This window comes from Dipodomys spectabilis, unplaced genomic scaffold (genome assembly GCF_019054845.1).
Source record: "Dipodomys spectabilis isolate Male_0828 unplaced genomic scaffold, ASM1905484v1 ptg000042l, whole genome shotgun sequence".
Lineage (NCBI taxonomy): Eukaryota > Metazoa > Chordata > Mammalia > Rodentia > Heteromyidae > Dipodomys > Dipodomys spectabilis.
In genome coordinates this window covers 2,761,672-2,781,246 of record NW_024870719.1, presented here as the reverse complement: position 1 = coordinate 2,781,246, position 19,575 = coordinate 2,761,672, and the positions used below count along the sequence as shown (strand labels likewise).

General features: G+C 35.4%; 1 protein-coding gene across 6 annotated transcripts in view; it reads left to right on the top strand.

Moving 5' to 3' along the window:
• Ralgapa1 (Ral GTPase activating protein catalytic subunit alpha 1) overlaps nucleotides 1–19,575 on the top strand; it is a 222,137-nt gene that overhangs the window by 145,126 nt on the left and 57,436 nt on the right. For all 6 annotated transcript variants that reach the window (XM_042677921.1, XM_042677925.1, XM_042677922.1 and 3 more), the window contains exons 33-34: nucleotides 5,251–6,112; nucleotides 9,062–9,133. In XM_042677921.1, coding sequence (XP_042533855.1) covers nucleotides 5,251–6,112; nucleotides 9,062–9,133 — 934 coding nt within the window. The remainder of the gene's footprint in view (nucleotides 1–5,250; nucleotides 6,113–9,061; nucleotides 9,134–19,575) is intronic.

Genomic DNA, 19,575 nt, shown 5'->3' with positions numbered 1-19,575 from the left:
CTCAAGGTTAGTATTCTAACACATGAATGTTTGGCTTTTTGGTGGTTAATTGAAGATAAGAGTCTTATCATAGACTTTCTTCCCTGTCTGGCTTAAAACAGCAATCCTCAGATCTTAGCGTCCTGAGATAGGCGAGAGCCAGCAGTAATACTGTCTTCCTCATTCAGCACAAAAAAATAAATGATTCACAAAATTAAGTGATTTACTTATTTCATATCAGGGCTAGTCTTTTTCTCCCTGAGCTCACTACTATCTCCCGCTTCCCTACAGCTCTAATTTCTATAGTTACTCCTTTTTTTTTTTTTTTTTTTTGTCGGTCATGGGCTTGAACTCTGGGCTTGGGTGCTGTCCTTGTGCTCTTCTGCTCACAGTGAGCGCTCTACCATTTGAGCCACAGCGCCACTTCCGGTTCCAGTGGTTTATTGGAGATAAGAGTCTCACAGACTTTCCTGCCCAGGCTGGCTTTGAACCGTGATCCTCAGATCTCAGCCTCCTAAGTAGCTAGGATTACAGGTGTGAGCCACCAGCACCCAGCGACTTACTCCTTCTTAAACTGCTTTTTTCTTTGTGACATGTAGAAACAATTACGTAAAGCCCCTATGCCTAGAAAAACTAAATTTTAAATCACTTAACTTTGTGAATCATTTGTCCTTATGTGCAGAATGAGGAGCACTAGCTTGATTATCCACTTACAGTGTGAACATTTATTGTATTATAAATTACTATTAGGGAGCAAAAAATAGACAATTGATTGAAGCCAACCCTGTTTCATAGCATTCAGTTACACAGTCTTGGAAAAAGAAAATTAACTTGATTTCAATTATCTAGTGTTATGTAACAGATTTTTAGGACTAGAGTAATAATTTATAAATAGTTTGATATACTTAGATGCTAAGAAATCTTTATATTTACATATATACATTTATAAAAGTTGTCCAGTAATTAAAGGTTTAAATTTTAATGTATGGGGGCTGGAAAGGTAGCTCAGCAGTAAAGTGCTTGCCTCGCATGCATGAGGCTCTGGGTTCAATTCTTCAGCACCACATAAACAGAAAAGGCCAGAAGTGGTACTGTAGCTCAAGAGGTAGAGTGCTAGCCTTGAGCTGAAGAGCTCAGGGACAGTGTCCAGGCCTAGAGTTCAAGCCCCACGACCAACCAACCAACCAAATAAATAAATAAATATTGACATATGAAGATAGCATAATGAAACCCCCAAAATGCTGTTTGTAAAAGCTAGGAGAGAGGAATGTGAGAATATAATGGGTAGGATGACTTGAACAAAGTAGGCTGTAGGCTCTGTGGAATTATTACAATGAAACCACCTCATACTATTAATGTAAGCTAATTAAATTTTATAATTTAAAAATTCTTTTTTTATTGTGAAAATACTGTTTTATTGTGAAAATACAGAGGAGTTGCAATTACATGGGCAAGATAATGAGTACATTTCTTATCAAGCATTGTAGCCTCCTCCTTTGTTCCCCTTCCCATCCCTTCCCATCCTCCCCGCGCCCCCCCCCCCCGCCTCCCCACCCAATCCTCCCCATCCCTCACGAAAGTTCATTTTTGACATAACGACTTGTACATCTCATTGTTGCCATGGGTCCACTTGTATCCCTATTTAAACGATTTGTTTTTTCCCTGAAGGCCTTGATTACACTTTTGCTGTCCATTTTCGCTCATGGTTGGCACTCTACCAGTTGAACTATGCTTCCAATCCAGCTTGTTTTGCTGGTTAACTGGAGATAGACTCTCTGATAGAATTTTCTACCTGGGGTAGCTTTGAACCTCAATCCTTAGATCTCAGCCTCCTGAGTAACTAGTATTACAGGCATACACCACCAGTGTTAGGCTTAGAAAAAAATTTGATTGTAATTATTTTGGTGGTGTTAAACTCAGGTCCTTGCTCTTAATTAGGCAGGTCTTATACCACATCCTTATTTCTTTTCTACTTCGTTATTTATTCAATAGGGTCTGAACCAACCTCGATTGTTATCTTATTCATGCTTCTCAAGTAACTAGAATGACAAGTGCAAGTCACTGTGTCCATTTTATTAGTTATTATGGGCAAGTATTTTGCCCAAGCTGGCCTTGAGTCACAGTCCTCCCAATCTCCACCTCCTGAGGAGCTAGATTACAGGTGTCAGACATCATTCCTGGTTCAATTATAACATTTTTAAAGCAACAAAAGCCATAAGCTGTTCTCTGTTACAGTTGGAAAAGTTGTTTTTAGTACGGATGACATAGCAGGTGTTTGGTTGCTCACTGTCAACCTCTAACAAGACATGTTAGTTTTAAATTTTGAGCACTACTGCATTAATCTGACACTGGTCTCTCTCACCTCTTTTTAAGAAATCATACCAGCAGTACCCAAGCCAGCCTTTTTTTTAAACATTAGGTTCAGTGAGTTATAGTTTACATAAATAACTATAAAATAAATATCCTTTTTGATGAGGGACTTTTTCTGCATACTGATTATGTTGGTAGTTGCATACTTTAAACAATTTACCCAAAGTCATCAAACTAAACACTTATATTTGGGGCTTTTATTGTATGTAAATCAAGGCATCCTTAAATATTTTTGAAGTACTGGGGATTGAACTTAGGAGACCTTCACATGGTTACACATGGTAGACAAGGATTTGAGCTATAACCCATCCCTTTTGTTTTTTTATTTTGTATTTTAGAATAAGGTGGCCTTATTTATATTATTCTCCTGCCTCTACTTCCAATTAAGTGGGATTATAGGCACATAGTACCACACTTAATTTTATATTTATATTCAGACAAATATATATTCTGATAGTCAGGCCCTAGTGTTTCCACCTGGTAACTTTCAGAGCATAGAAACAGTACTAAAGCAAGATTTATTCTGTGACTGGTTGATAATATAGATACATAATTATTCTGTAATTATAGCTAAAAATAGGTAGTGGTAAAACCACATTCTCTCCCTCTCTGTCTCTCTCTCTCTCCCTTCCTCTCCCTTTCTGTCTCCCTCCTTCCCACACACAGACAATTAAATGTCCTCTTCTAATGCATTACTAATATGAATTACTAATAGATCTAATTACTAATTAGTAATTACATGAATTACTAATAGATCTTTACCATTGACAACTTAGCTTCCACTTCTTAAATGAAAAGTAACAAAAAACCAGTCAACCTGGGAAGGGAGGAATGAGAGGGAAAGAGGGAACAGCCTACACTAAGCAAAAGGAAAGAAATGTAAACATTACCGGATGTGGAAGAAATAATTTATATTGTCAAATTCTCATAGAATTCACAAACTTTATAGACCATGATAATGACAATTTGCCTTGTAAAAGTTAAAATGTGTTTGTGACTCTAAGTATCACTATTCCACAATAAAATTTATGTAATCACCTAATCTCAATTTAAAAGAAAAAAAGAGAAGGGATGGGTTAGGAGCAGTCAGTGACAATGTTGTCAGACACTTTGTATTCATATACTGTTTTGTAGAATGAGAACGTCTTTGTACAACTACTTAAAGATAATAATAAAAAATAAAAATGAAGAATGATATTGTATCATTTGTAAGGAAATTGAAAGACTTGGAAAAAAATATATTAAGCAAAGTAAGCCGGACCCAATGAAACATAGGTTGCAAGGTTTCCCTCATTTTCTGTAACTAGAATGAGCCTATAAATCTACAAGTAAACACGCTGAATGGTAAAAGACAAAAAAATACACATGAACATAATAAATTATAGTGGACTTTATACATTCACACAGTGAGACCAAAGGAGGATATGCTTAAAAGAAGATCACAAGTGCTCAATTGCTTTGTACATATCACATTATATTTATCTAAATGAACTCTAAGAAATGGAAACAAGAGGTACTTTTTCTCCTTTGTCATTGTTTTTGTTTTCTTTTTTATTTATTTTTTGTTTTTGTTTTCTATACTTTTTGTCTTTCACGTAAGGTTATGTTTTGGGTAGGGTAAGGGGGAGCACAGGAATGGTGGGACAAAGTGTGAATAAATGCAGTAATGACACTTACTAGACACTGTTAAAATGAACTATACAATTTGGTGGGAGGGAGAGGTCAGGAGGAAAAAAACAAAGGCAAGGGAAAAGAAATGTACTCATTACTGATTTATGTAACTATAACCCCTCTCTTACACCATCTGTAGAATAACCATTTTAAAAAACAAAAATAAAACAAATGATATGAGAAAAGGGGGAAAAAAAACCAATAAGCCTATTACCCCACTTCCTGACAGTACTCAATCCAGAACCGGTTTCTCCATCAGTCTTCCTTTCAATCAGTGTCAGTGTTTAACAAGTGACTTTGACAACTTAATGCCCACATCCTTTCTCCTTCTCCCTTTTACTGTTTATGTCTTCTGGCTTATCACTGTGTTTTCCTTTTCCAGATCCTAACAAGACCTCTCACCTTTCTGAGCTTCTCAAACTACTCTGTATTCTTTGAGTTTTCTCATTCTTTCATAAAACATTTTAAAATTACTCACGTGAATATGCTTATCTGTTTGTTTTCCTTAATGTGCTTACAAAAGAAAAACAATGCTTTTGGCCTGCTGTTGTTAGACTAGATCACATTGACCCAGAATTCCTTAGAAAACTATATAATATATAAGCAGACCCATAAAATAGTTTTGCCTTTAAAAGTTTCCTTGATACATATATATATAACTTAAACAACCAATGCAGCATATATATATACACTATGTGTGTATGTATGTATGTATGTGTGTGTGTGTATATATGTGCTGCACTTATTAAGTTCATTCTGAGTCCTGAAGTTTATTTGAACTATCACTTTTCTGTAAAACATTTTTATATCATTTGTAAAGGCCAGAATTCAGTGACATTTAAAGGATGCTGCAAACTATGTCTCTGAACCTGGAATCTATTCTTGAGATAAAAAATTATTTAGAAGTTAGATTTCATTAGATATTTGATCTGTGTGTTTAGTATATTTTAAAGAATTAGCTCATAATACTTTAGATATTTCAAAAGCGAATTTATATTTAAATTTTTGGTTTAAATTTGGACCCATTAGCAAAAACTTTTGAAGAAAATGTCTCCTTTCCTCTTTACCTTCATTCCAGTTATGTGGACTCTAAGTTGAAAATACTAATGCAAATAATTTGATTGTGATTTTAACATTGTGATAGAGGCCCTGTTAGCTAATATTTTATTTGTTTCATGACTTCCAGGAAGCAGCAGTACTAGTATTCTTTTTTTTTTTTTTTATTTCTAGTGAAAACTCAAATGCAACAAGGATTAATCTCTATAGCAGCCCGAACTGTTATTACCCATCTGGTAAATCACTTGGGCCATTACCCAATGAGCGGTGGCCCTGCTATGTTAACAAGTCAGGTATGTGAAAATCATGACAATCATTACAGTGAAAGTACTGAGCTGTCTCCTGAACTCTTTGAGAGTCCAAATATCCAGTTCTTTGTGTTGAACAACACAACCTTAGTGTCTTGTATCCAGATCAGATCAGAAGAGAGTATACCTGGAGGTGGTTTATCTGCTGGACTTGCATCAGCCAATTCAAATGTCAGAATCATAGTACGTGATCTTTCTGGAAAATACTCATGGGATTCTGCAATACTATATGGACCACCTCCTTTAAGCAGCTTCTCAGAACCTACATCTTTCATACTTTCATTGCCTCACCAAGAGAAATTAGAAGAGTCTCCTACATCTAATGAATGCTTAGAAGATATGACAGTAAAAGATGGATTTTCTCTCCAGTTTAAAAGATTTAGAGAAACTGTACCAACTTGGGATACAATAAGAGATGAGGAAGATGTTCTTGATGAACTCTTGCAGTATTTGGGTGTTACTAGTCCTGAATGCTTACAGAGAACTGGAATCTCGCTTAATATTCCTGCACCACAACCTGTGTGCATTTCTGAAAAGCAGGAAAATGATGTTATTAATGCTATCCTTAAGCAATATACAGAAGAAAAAGAATTTGTTGAGAAGCACTTTAATGACTTAAACATGAAAGCTGTGGAGCAAGATGAACCAGTACCTCAAAAACCTCAGTCAGCATTTTATTATTGCAGGTTGCTTCTTAGTATATTGGGAATGAATTCCTGGGACAAAAGGTAAGAATAAAAATATATATTTTTTCATTTGTTTTAAATATTTAATCTTTTTTAATTTATAAATTATTCATTTACAGATTTTTATCTTAAAGTACATTTTAGTTAACAAATCTAATTACACAGGTCTACATGGGAATTCATCCCAGTTATTTTACAGATCATACATACTAACTATACCTTTCATCTCCTGTGTAGAGCTACACTATTGATGTAATTATTGGCTTGATTAATTGTGAATCTTAAGCATCTTCTGGATCAAGGATTTTATTCTCTAATCTTTTTCTTACCAAATTTTATCTCCCAATTAGTTCTTTAACCTTTAGGGGTGTGTGGGGGAGGGGAGAGGGAAAAAGGGAAGGAGGGGGGAGGGGAGAGTATGAGAGTGGTAGTCCTGGGACTTGAATTCCGAGCCTGGGCCTTCGCCTTGAGCTTTTCTGCTCAAGGCTAGAACTCTACTGCTTGAACCACAGCTTCACTTTCAGCTTCTGGTTGTTAACTGGAGACAAAAGCCTCACAGACTTTCCTGTCTGGGCAGGTTTCAAACTACAATCCTCAGATCTCAGCCTCCTGAGTAGGTAGCTTAAAGGAATAAGCTACCAGCACCCAACTGCGGATTTTTTTTAAGACTACTGAGTTATATCAAGACTCAGGAACATATGCATTATCCTGCCCATGTAATTGTAACCCCTCTGTACAGTATGTTCTCAAATAAAATTAAATTAAATTAAAAAAAAAAGACTCAGGAACATAAAATACCATTTAATCTGATTAATTATTAGCATTTTGAGAATGACTGCTATAAATCTCTGGCTTAGAAATTATTGCTCAGCTGGGAAGGTGGCTCAGTGGTAGAGCGCTTGCTTTGCATGCCTGAGGCCCTGGGTTCGATTCCTCAGCACCACATAAGCAAAAAGAAAAAAGTCAGCAAGTCTTGGGCTGGGAAGGTGGCTCAATGGTAGAGTGCTTGCTTTGCATGCCTGAGGCCCTGGGTTCGATTCCTCAGCACCACATAAGCAAAAAGAAAAAAGCCGGAAGTGGCGCTGTGGCTCAAGTGGTAGAGGCTAGCCTTAAGCTGAAGAGCTGAGGGACAGCGCCCAGGCCCAGAGTTCAGGCCCCATGACTGGACCCAAAAAAAAAAAAAGAAAGAAATTATTGCTCATATGATTGGAAAAAAAATCTTTCTTTCAGCCTTCATGTAGGCTTAACAACTTTTTTAGACCAACTGCAATCATTTCTGGTTTTAGTTAGTGGAATTCAAGATTCTAGATCAAATCAAGGAAAGAATCTGGACTTTTTAATCTTATTATTTTGATTTCTTACAAAACCTTATTAATAACTAAGATAAGGCAGATAGTACAGTGGTATAGTACATGCTTAGCACATGTGAAACCTTGAGTTCAACCCTCAGTACTACAAAACAAAAATTTAGCCAGGCGCTGGTGGCTTGCTCAGGAGGCTGAGATCTGAAGAGCGTGGTTCAAAGATAGCCCAAGCACAAAGTCTATGAGATTCTTTTTGATCTCCAATTAACCATCAGAAAACCAGAAGTGGCACTGTGGCTCTAAGTGGTAGTGTTAGCCTTGAGCAGAAGAGCTCAAGGACAGCACTCAGACCTCATGACCAACCCCAAAAAGAAAAATCTTACTATAAAAAATGTACTTAAGTTAGGTGAGAGTTAAATGAAAAGAATATTCAACTTAAATCAGAAGACCTAGGTTAGAGATACTTAATCTTTAAGTCTTTGGAAATAATCTATAAATTGAGAATGATTCCCACTTCATATAGTAGAGAGAATCATATATTATACAAAAAGAAACACTAAGATTGATTGACATTAATATAAAGCATTACTGATATACATTTAGATTTTGTTGGGCTTTTGGGGGTGGGTTTGTTTGGATAGTAGGAATTGAACTCAGGTTCTTGATACATGCTGAAGCACAGCTTCTACCTCTGAATTCTGTTCCTTACATTGTTGGATTGTTTTTTTGTTCTTGTTTGTGCTGGTCCTGGGGGCTTGAACTCAGTGCCTGGATGCTGGTCCCGAGCTTTTGTGCTAGCACTGTACCACTTGAGCTACAGCTCCACTTTTGGATTTTTACTGGTTAATTTGAGATAGCCTCACAGATTTTCTTGCCTGGGGCGGTTTTTAAATACAATTCTCAGCTCTCAGCCTCCTGAGTAGCTAGGGTTATAGGTGTGAGCTACCAGTACCTGGTATACATTGTGTTAATTTCTGTGCTATGAAATGTTGTAGGAAAGTGGAAGACAATGCATTCTTTAATATATCATTTTTGTTTGGTTTATGGGGGAGGGGAACAAGAAACCCAGATATAACTGTATACTCATTTCATACTTAACAGGCAATATCCCTACCTTAAACCAATTATATCAGGCACATGGTTTACCTATGGGATGTCCAAGTGCAAGTCGTTTTCATTCAGTAGTTGTCTAAATTCATTCTAGTCTGTATGTTGTTCCCTGACTAGTCTCTTGGTATAGAAAGGTCTGTATGTTGTTGCCCAAGAAAAATTAAAGATGGGAAAAGCTGTATTTTTACCACAGTAAACTTTGATTTTATGTACATATTAACACTAATAAGAGTTAATATATATTCCTTTATAGCTTAAAAATAAAATATTTAACAAGGAAGAAAACAAATTCCTACAGATAATCATATCCACTTTTCTGGTTGAGTTTGGGATGCACACATCTTCAAGAGAGATTGAAGTGGCCAGTAGATATGATCTGCTAGCAGAAATGAATAAGAGCCTTGTAGAAATAATGACATATATTCTTTACATTTTTAGGGTCTGTTTTCCTTTGTATTAGAAGAATGAAAAGGCAAGAAATGTGTATAAGTTGCATGAGTAGAATGGAAAATATTTCTGCTACTATATAATGTTTACTGCTAAGGTGATGAAAATGTTTATAAGTCTCTCTGTTTAGGAGGAGCTTTCATCTCTTGAAAAAAAATGAAAAGCTACTTAGAGAACTTAGGAATTTGGATTCAAGGCAGTGGTAAGTTGCTGGAAAATCTTCATATTTATAACTAGCAACTTTCAGCTAGTTCTGTTAAGAATAATACCGTGAATAATGTATTAAATAAATGCCACACTGTTGAGTTACTTTCTGAGCAGAAACTTTTATTTCTATTTTAGAAATTGTATTTTTTAAGAAAAATTTAGAGCTGTATTGTTACTTGGTATGCTTGAATTGTTTATATCCTTTTTATACATTTCCCTGTCATCTTTTGAATCACCTATAAATTATTCTTAGATTTTTTTTTTCCCTTTTGCTTGGACAAACATTATACATCCAAAGATTCTGACTGAGAAGCTAGTATGAAACAAATTATTGACTATGACAGGAGTACAGGAATCCAAAATGAATGAGATGATTCAGGCCTTTCTTCCCTTTACAAAACAAGTCTCCACCCCCTCCCCTCTCCTGTAAAATTTCTGTTGAGATATCTCTTGCTTACCTCAGTTGTACAAATCATCTTTTTGTTACTACATATATTTCTCTGCTTTCTACCTTTTCTGCCTATTTTGAAATCTTCAACAAATAATCTTTTTTATCTTTATTTCTATGTACTCTTCTTACCATAAACATCTTATCTGTCTTTAAACATACCAAAAAAAAAAACCCAACATTTTCCTCAGTTTCAGTTTATAGTCCTTATTCCTTTCATAGCCTGTACTAGTTTATTTATGGTAAATATCATTATCCTATAGTTCTTAACTGGCTTTTGTGAAGGGGGATTTTAGCTTTCCTCAGAATGTTTTTTTAAAAGTTTTTCAATTCTCTTGATTTTTACAGAAAACATAAAATAAAAATAATTCATCTATTTATGACACTATTGCTAATACTAATTTTCAGTGTTTCTGTATTAAATGCCTTATTTAAAAAAATTGAAATCATACCTATGGTGTACCAAGTTACCATTTTTTAACTTCATTATTGTATTTTCCTTAGTCATTTAGATGTGTATCAAAAATTTCTTATGGCATCAAGTTCTGTGATTATTAGACATTTAAAATTAGTTGCTCCTGGATAGATTCCTAGAAACAAAATTATTAGGTCAAAGTGCAAAAACATTTTAGGCATATATATTACAAAATTGCTTTCCATTAAGTGATAATTTATAATTCTACCAACATTTGTAAGAATACTCATGTAACTTCAACCTGACCAGCATATAGGATATTAGTCATGTATTACCAATCATTATAGCTTGAAAGACTGATCATGTTATCTATTTAATTTTTCTTTTTGCTTGGTTGAAAGAGGGTCTTTGCTATGTAGTGCATGCTGATCTTGACCTCACAATCCTGCCTTCATGTCCTGAGTGCTAGGACTATAACTGACCAAATTTTTATTTTTTTACTATTAGGGAAGTTAAATGGGCTGAGGTTATAGCTCATTGATAGAACTCTACTTGCCTGGCATGTATAAGGCCCTGTTTTCAATCCCTGGCCCTGTAATTTTCATATATTCAAATGAAATTTTAATGTTTTAATTCTTACTACAAAAAAAATAAAAAATAAAATTCTTACTACACTTAATTCTGGTTTTAAGGAATTTCTCTTACTTGCAATAATGATTCATATGTGTATATATGTGTTAAAAATCAATGTTTAGAAGACAGGACTGGGGAGAAAGGATGAGAAAATGTAGCCATTGTTATTCAATATACTTAATATTCAATATATTCAAATATGAACTATGCAAGTTGAGGGCAGAGATGGGAGGGGGAAAATGAAGGAAAGCAAAGGAAGGGGTGACATTGTCTAAGAAACATTGTACTCATTAACCTGACTTACAGACTTGCAATCACTTTGTACAATTCCTTAATAAGAAAAAGAAAAAAATATACTATATGTGAAAGCTAGTTGTTTAGTTTTCCATTTCAACTTAAGATTGTTTAACATAGATCTACATAAAAATGAAAAGAGTTGTATCTGTATTTTCCTTTGGATTCCCTCTATATAAATAGACACACAACTATGTACTTACAGAATGAAATGTTGAAGTCATCTAAAGATTCTATATTTCTTTAAAGATATTTATTTGGTGGAGGTAGTAATTATTTTACGTTTAATTCTTTATTCCTTCTGGAATACATTTTCAGTTATGGAACGAGAACTGGAACTAGCTTGAATGTTGGTGAATAATGTTTCAATAATTTATTGAATGAACTCATACCTTAACCTTTGATTTGATGTTTCTTTTACCAAATATTAAGCTGCCAAATCTTACCTGTTTCTTATACAAATATAACTTTATTATAGCTTCCCCCCCCTTTTGTATCACTACCAGGGCTTGAACACAGGGCCTCACCTCCTTGCTGCTGATGCTCTACCGTCTGAGCCATACCTCCACTTCCAGATTTTTGCTAAATTGGAGGGAAGGGTCTCTAGGATTTGTCTACCTGAGTTAGCTTTGAACTGAAGTCCTCGGATCTCAGCCTCCTGAGTAGCTAGGATTACAAGCGTAAGCCACTAGCATCTATTATAGCTTTATAATACACTTTCATATCTAGTAGATAATCTTCCTCACTCCCCACAAATTAGCAAACCAACACTGAAATACAATTAGTAATATATTAGTAGATGTATATTCACAAGGCTGCATAAGCTATCACTGTAACCTAATTATAGAACATTTTAGTCCTTTTGAAAAGAAGCCCAATTATCATGGCACTCCTCATTTTCTCTCAAACACTACTTCTTATCCCCTGGCCATAGACTATTAATCTATTCAATGAATTTTTCCATTCTGGAATATATATATTTATATCCATATGTATATTCATATATATATATATATATACACCCATGTATATATACATACATATATGTATATATACATATCCCTATCACAGGAATTACATTCCAGAGACCTCCACTATAAGTGAAAATCTGTGAAGTAGCATTATTTTTATTATTATTTTGTGTATATCTTTTTAAGGCTTTATAAACTCTTCCCACTCTCCTATAAACCTTTCCCACTCTCTTACAAACACTTGATATGCTCTTAAACACTTTCTACACTCTTCAACCTATGTAATTTTAGCAATATATAAAATTCTATATGGGTACTCACCAGTGAAGTGTACTACAACTTGAATTACAAATTATGTAGCTGTGTAGTACTGATGGTGATGAAGGTGATGATGATGAGATGAATGTACTGCACAGCCAAGAACATTTCAGTTCTTGTGAAGGCACCACTTCATCAGGCGCTTTATCAGATAGTGCAATATCTTCACCCTAGACCATAACTTTTATTCCCACTAAAGATGAAGGAGTAACTGATCTTTATCCAAGTTGCTGGTGCTGCTTTTTCTTCTGAGTGAGAAGGTTTTTCTCTTGATTGTATTTATGAAGTGCAATGAATGAAGCATCTGGGCATCCCATTCTTTAGCCACTTGCTGAAATTCTTTGGCCATTCTGACCCTGGTTGCAAGACAGTCAAGTGTTAGGCCAACCTTCTCTTCCTCTTCAGCCTGTAGTTCATCTTCTTCCTCATCCCATTCTTCACTTACTAATTTTGTCATCCCAGTCAGATTGTGCATCAGTGGTTCTGAGTGAACATTAATCAAGTCATTCACAGCGCCAGGAGTCATAGTCTTGAAACCATCTCCTCCCAATAGTTTTGCCAGCTTCACAGCCTTAGCAGAGTGATAAAGCTTAACCTCCAGGATAAAGCACTGGTGGAACCAATCAGCCATGAGGAGTTTCCTGATCCAGGCCTTTGGGTTGTGCATCTAGTACATAGGCAACACATTCTTATTTTTGTTTTTTAGAGTCCTTGGTTGTTTTTGTTTTTTGACATAAATAAGCCCTGGCTTTATCATAAAGCTAGCAGCACTCCCACACATAATCAGTTACTCAATCTTTTGGGGCCTTAAAACTAAGGGCTTTTGCTTTGTCCTTCTTAATAACAGTGCAAGACCTCATCTGTTTCCAAAATAAGCCCATTTCATATCCATGTTCAAAACTTATTCAGGCTTATAGCCCCCTTCCTCAGTGATGGATTTGAACATGTCATTCAAGTACTCCTCATCTCTGGCTTTATCCACAGAAGCAGCTTCTCCATGCAGAGAAACACTCTTGAGTCCAGAGAGTCTTTGAAATTTGTCAAACCAGCCCTTGCTGGCACTGAATGGGGTTGGTCTGGTGGGAGAAGCACTCAGATGTCCTACTTCTGCATCATTGTCCTTGTCTTCATCTTGTGACCATTGTGAACATCAACATCCATGCTTTCATGCTATCATAAAGTTTCTTGACCGTCATCTGGAAGGTGTTGGTATCCATCGAGATATTCTTCCTCTTGTAGTCATTTATCCACAGTGCCAATGCAGACTCTATCCACACAATGGCCTTATTGTGGGAAATAACCACTCTCTTTGTAGGCTTGTTAAAAGTCATTGTTGCCATAGACCTAATATTCTTCTTGCCTTTCTTTATGTAGCAAACAATAGATTCATTAATCCTGTAATGGCGGCTTACAGCTGCATAGTTTTTGCCTTCCTTTAACATGTTGGAGAAGTTCCACCTTTTCTTTAATGGTAAGCATCTCCCTCTGGAGCTTGGGTACATTGCTAGAAGCAGTGTATTGCTTAGAAGGTACAGAACATTTAGGTGTCATAATAGGGCTTGGGCTTAAAATAAATTTAAACTTTTACAAAAATTTCACACAACACCACAGAGCAACACTATACACAACAATGACACATTGATGTGAAGTGCACAAGGAGAGATGCTAAACATATGGGCACAGTGGGGGAGAGCAAACAAATCTATGCTACAGTCACTGAGCCAGTCAGCGCCCAGGATTTGGAACACAGTGCTGTGGTGGTCACCTTCCATTCCATCAGCCAGTAGTGTGCCATGTACAATCTCACTTTAGCAAAACTTGCACAAGCAGTAGTGGCTTACCGAATTTCCATTGAGTTCAATATGGTAGCCATCTGCTGATGAAATATATATTGCATTTTATTTCAATATAACATCCTTTTAATATGTTTGAATTAACATTTTATATTGTTTATATTTAAATTTTTAGGCAAAAAATAAAATCATAAATATTAGATAAATACCTATATACTGCAAAGTCCCATGATACAGCAAAAACTCAGTAATACAGAATTAGATATAAAGTATTTTTTTAAACCTGTAATATAGGGAAATCACAGTAAGTGAACTGCAATATAGTGAGGGAGACTATACACACGTGAAATAAAACACTATGTAGTCTCCTATGGAAGCTTCTTTCACTTAACATGATGGTTTCACACAAAGTATCAGCTATATGTCACAGAAAACGTGTTTTTGTTTTGTTTTCTATGCTAAGATCTAACCCAGGACCTGTGCATGCTAGGTAGCTGCTCTACTGCTGGACTATGGGCCCAGATCAACATGATGATTTCAAAGTCTATATACATTGCAGCATGCTTCATTCAGTACTTCATTGCTTTTTATTGCTAGGCATTCTATTATAAGGATAAAATGCATTTTGTTCATCTGTTAGGACATTTGGACTTCACTTTCTTGACTATAATGAACACTGCAATGCTGCTATGACTATTCTTGTGCATTTTCCATAAAAATTCATATCCACCAGAACCTCAGGTCATAATTTGGCAGTAGGGTTGCAGTTAGTTGAAATGAGGTCATATTAGTTTGGATATGCCCCTAAATTTCATAACTGGCATTCTTATAAGAAAGCCATTTGAAGGCACATACACATATTCACACAGAAGTCATGTGGCCATGCAGAAATTGCAGCTAGAAGTGAAGAATGCTAAGGATTGTCTACAATCAGGAAAGACCAAAAAAAAACCTCATTCTAGAATCAACACTTTTATTCCTGAATTCTAGCATCTAGATCCATATATGAGAACAAATTTTTATTGTTTAAAAGCTACCTGGTTTGTGTAATTTGTTATAGAAGCCCTAGGAAACAATTACTTGACAGTCTTCAACTTGAGGAGTTGTAAGAGTTCTTTATATCTTTTGGGATACAAATTCTGTACAAACAGTCTCATAAATCAACAATATTCAGGTTGTCATTTCACTTCATTAATGATAGCATCCATAACACAAAAATTTCTAATTTTGATGAAGTCCAAGTTTATCTATTATTTTCTGTTATCATTTGTGTTTTTCATGTTTTATTTAAGAAGCTCTTGCTTAATATGTGGTCCTGTGTTTTTGTCTAAAATCTTCATAGTTTAACCTTTTAATTTAGGTCTGTGATCCATTTTTACTTAATTTTTGTGTTTTTTCATTGTAAAAATAGTATACAGAGGGGTTATAGTTACATGAGTAAGGTAATTAGTACATTTCCTATTGAGCATTTTTACTTAATTTTTTTGTAGATGGTACAACACCTTTGTTCTTCTGCGGGTAGATATCTACTTTTGAAGAAATTATTCTTTTCCTCCATTGAATGATTCTGGCATTATTATCAAAAAGCAATTGATAAGAGTTTATTTCTAGACATGTGATTCTTCCTATGGCAGTATTATGAGGCCTTGATTTCTTTGGCAGCAAGTTTTGAAATCAAAGTGTGAGTGCTCCAGCTATTCTTTCTTAAAATTGCTTTGCCTGTTTCACATTTGTTGCATATTCTTGTGACTTTTAGGATTATCTTGTTGATTCTTTTTTGTTTTTTTGTTGGTTGTGGGGCTTGAACTTTGGGCCTGGGTGCTGTCCCTCAGCTCTTCAGCTCAAGACAAGTGCTCTACCTCTTGAGCCACAGCGCCACTTCCGGTTTTCTGAGTGGTTTATTGGAGAATAGAGTCTCACTGACCTTCCTGCCTGAGCTGGCTTTGAACCGAGATCCTCAGATCTCAGCCTCCTGAATAGCTAGGATTACAGGTGAGCCACTGGGCCTGCTAATCTTGTTGATTCTTGTAAGATGAGTACTTTAGATTTTTATAGAGCTTGCACTGAATCTATAGATCAATTTAGGTAGTACTGTCATTTAGCAATATTAATTAAGTCTTTTGGTCCATGAACATGGGAAAGTTTTCAATTTAGATTTTTAATTTCTTTTGACAATGTTTTATTGTTTTCAGAGTATAAATTTTACATTTGTAAAATATAGTTTTTATCCTTTCATAAAAGGATTTTTTTCTTCATTTTTTTTTAATTATTCATTGTTAGTGTATAGAAATGCAGTTGAAACCAGGCACTGGTGACTGACATCCATAATTCTAGCTACTTAGGAGGCTGACATCTGAGGATCATGGGTCAAAGCCAGCCTAGACAGGAAAGTCTATGAGACTCTCCATCTCCAGTTAGCTACCAGAAAACTAGAAGTAGTGCTGTGACTCAAAGTGGTAGAGCATTAGCCTTGATCAAAAGAGTTCAGGGACAGTTCCCAGACCCCAAGTTTAAGTCCCACGATCAACAACAAAAGAAAAAAAAAAAAGAGAAATGCAGTTGATCTCTGTATATAGTTTTTGTGTATTTTAACATTACTGAGCTATTCCTACATATAAAATGATGCCATCTGCAAGTAGGAACATTTTTACTTTTCAATCAAATTACTAAACGAAAGTCATCTTTACTACCTACAAATCGAATTTTATTCATCTTATTAGTTTCAGAAAACTGTGTCTTTTTACGAATTTACCTATTTAATCTAACTTATTTATTGGCATAGACTTTTTCATATTATTTCCTATCCTTTTTTTTGTTGTTGGTTGTGGGGCATGAATTCTGGGCCTGGGTGTTGTCCCTCAGCTCTTCAGCTCAAGGCTAGCACTCTACACTTCAATCAGCGCCACTTCTGGCTTTTTCTGCTTATGTGGTACTGAGTAATTGAAACCAAGGCCTCATGCATGCAAGGCAAGCACTCTACCACTGAGCCCCACCTTTTCAGCCTCTATTTCCTATCCTTTTTATTTCTTGAAGGCATGTGATGTTGTCTTTACCTAAATTCTTGATTTTAGTAATGTAAGTCTCTACTTTTCTTCCTCACTTTAGTTGTTGGTTGATCATCTTAAACAGGTTTTAGCTTCATTGATTTTTGTTTATTATTTTGATTTTAAAATAAGTCTGACAGAAGACTTAACTCTAGCTGTATTGGTACTTTTTTCATTTTTGCATGGTACTTATTTCATTTCTTTTTAGCTTGATCTTTGAATTAAAAGTATGTTAGTGGTTGTTGGCTTGTTCCTCATTGGAAGCAATTTGGCTTCCAAAAAAATCTGATCTCCTTACTCCAATTTTTTTTTTCTGTTTTAGCCTAATCAATGAGAACATCTTCCTTGGGTTTACAACGCCCACTTATTCATCAAAGTTTGTGCTCAAGGCAGACACATTTTCACTATTTACTGCTGGATTTGTGCAACTGGGAAGCTATTATCACAGATCATTGTTCCATTTTTGTTCCACCTTCACACAGAGCCTAATAGCTTGAAGTTTCACTCTGGTCATTCCAAAAATGTTATATAGCCTTGGGCCTGTACACAGATTATCAGTCTTCCAGGAATGACTAGATATTATATTTAAGGCTTTTCTTCCTAGGAATTGACTGTGTGTTAATAAATATATGTATCTGTCATATACCTTATTCCAGTTGTTTCTAATTAGATTTAGCCTAGTGCATGTACACAGGTTTCTTGACCTCCAGAATTAACTGTGATCCCAGAAGGGCTTTTTTTTTTTTTTTTTACTGTCTTTTTCCTGGTTCCTTAAATTAGATGCTTTGATATGTCATTTGTGTCATAGCTACCAGTTTCTCTTAATGAATTTATCCCAGGCTCTTTTCCAGATAGTCCTCTTAAACAGAAGTAGTTCTAAGTTCTTTGTCCTTATGACCTGCCTTTCACCCTGAGCACCAGTATCTATAACTGAGGTTAGGGGCTTATTTGAAGTGACACCTTCAGCTCTACTCTACAATTAGGCACTAGAAGGGTTGACAGTCCCTGATCTTCTTAGCTTACTTCTACTAGAAGAACCTTCACCCTTCTCTCTGTAGGCAAGTGAGAATGAAGAATATTGGGATTCTCAGCCTTCAGCACCTAGTCTAGAAATGATGTTAGGTAAGGGAAGGGCTATGTGGTCCATTTATCTGTACTTTTATAGCTAGAATAGAGCTTTTGTGACATGGACCTGGAAAAAGATGAAAAATATTACCAATAGCCCACATTGTCCAGGATAAAACTTACGGTCCTTCCTCTTCTAGGCTTAAGTAAGATGCCCATGGCAAAACATTTATAACATATTGCTGAGAGGATGAGAAAAGAGAACACATATGGCTCATGTCAAATCACTATTGCTAACAATTTAGTAGATTTCCTTAAATTAATATTTCCTCATTCCTAAATGTCTTTACAAAAAAACAAAAACTTGATGATGCTTTTTTTAAAAATCATTTTTGCTGGACACACACACACACACACACACACACACACAATTAAATTGTATTTTACTAGTAAGATTCTTAATCTACAACTCAGGAAGTCTTCCACTCCAAAAATGTTGATTCAATGGCACATTGAAATTTTTCTGTATATTCACCAATATTTTTTTTTTTGGTCTTTTGTAGCTTTTCTTCTTTTTCTTTTTTTTTTCCAGGGCTGAGGGCCGAACCCAGGGCCTTGTGCGCGCTGGGCAGCGCCCTTCCTCTGGGCTAAACCCCCAGCCCCTCACCAATATTTCTAAGTGGTTAATTAATAGAAACTTTACTTCTGGTCATAAGTTTGTTAACCCATGCTTGTTAAATCAATATTGATTAAACATACTGTGCCCTAATTAGCTTGGAAAGGTGACATTTATGAACCCTTTTAAATCTCGAATCTGGGTATAGTTATACACATGTGTAATACCAGCATTAGAGAGGTTGAGGGTGGAAGATGGAGAATTCAAGGCCAGCCTGAGCTACATAGTAACTTCAAGACCAGCTAGGCTTCACAGCAAGACTGTCTCAAAATCTGAAAGAAAGAAAAAAGAGGAAACCAAAAGTAAAATATCAAAGACCATAGTAATAAAATGAATCCATAGTTTTTTGTATATATATATTTCTTCAGTATTATATGTGCTTTGAAGGAATACATTTCTCACTCATCTCTGTATTCCTACTCAGTTCTAAGACATTTCCTTTAAAACTGGGATTCACAATTGTTGGATTCAAAGTTTGTCTGAAAACATATAAGGATAGAAAAACATAATGTATGAAGCTAACTACTCTAACTTAAGTTTTACCTTCTCCTCTGAGTTGCTCTGTTTTCCCAGTCAAAAGAAATAGTGCCTTCCTTCTGTTCCAGTAGCAGTTGTGTCACCTTTGTAATCTTTTAATTTATTGCAATTACTTGTCTTCTTCCACAGACCATAACATGTCTTTTTCATCTCCCTATTATAACTAACACATTATGTACATAGAATTGAATTACTAGAGGGGTTAATGGATAAATGAATAAATGCTGTAATCTTTTTTTTTAA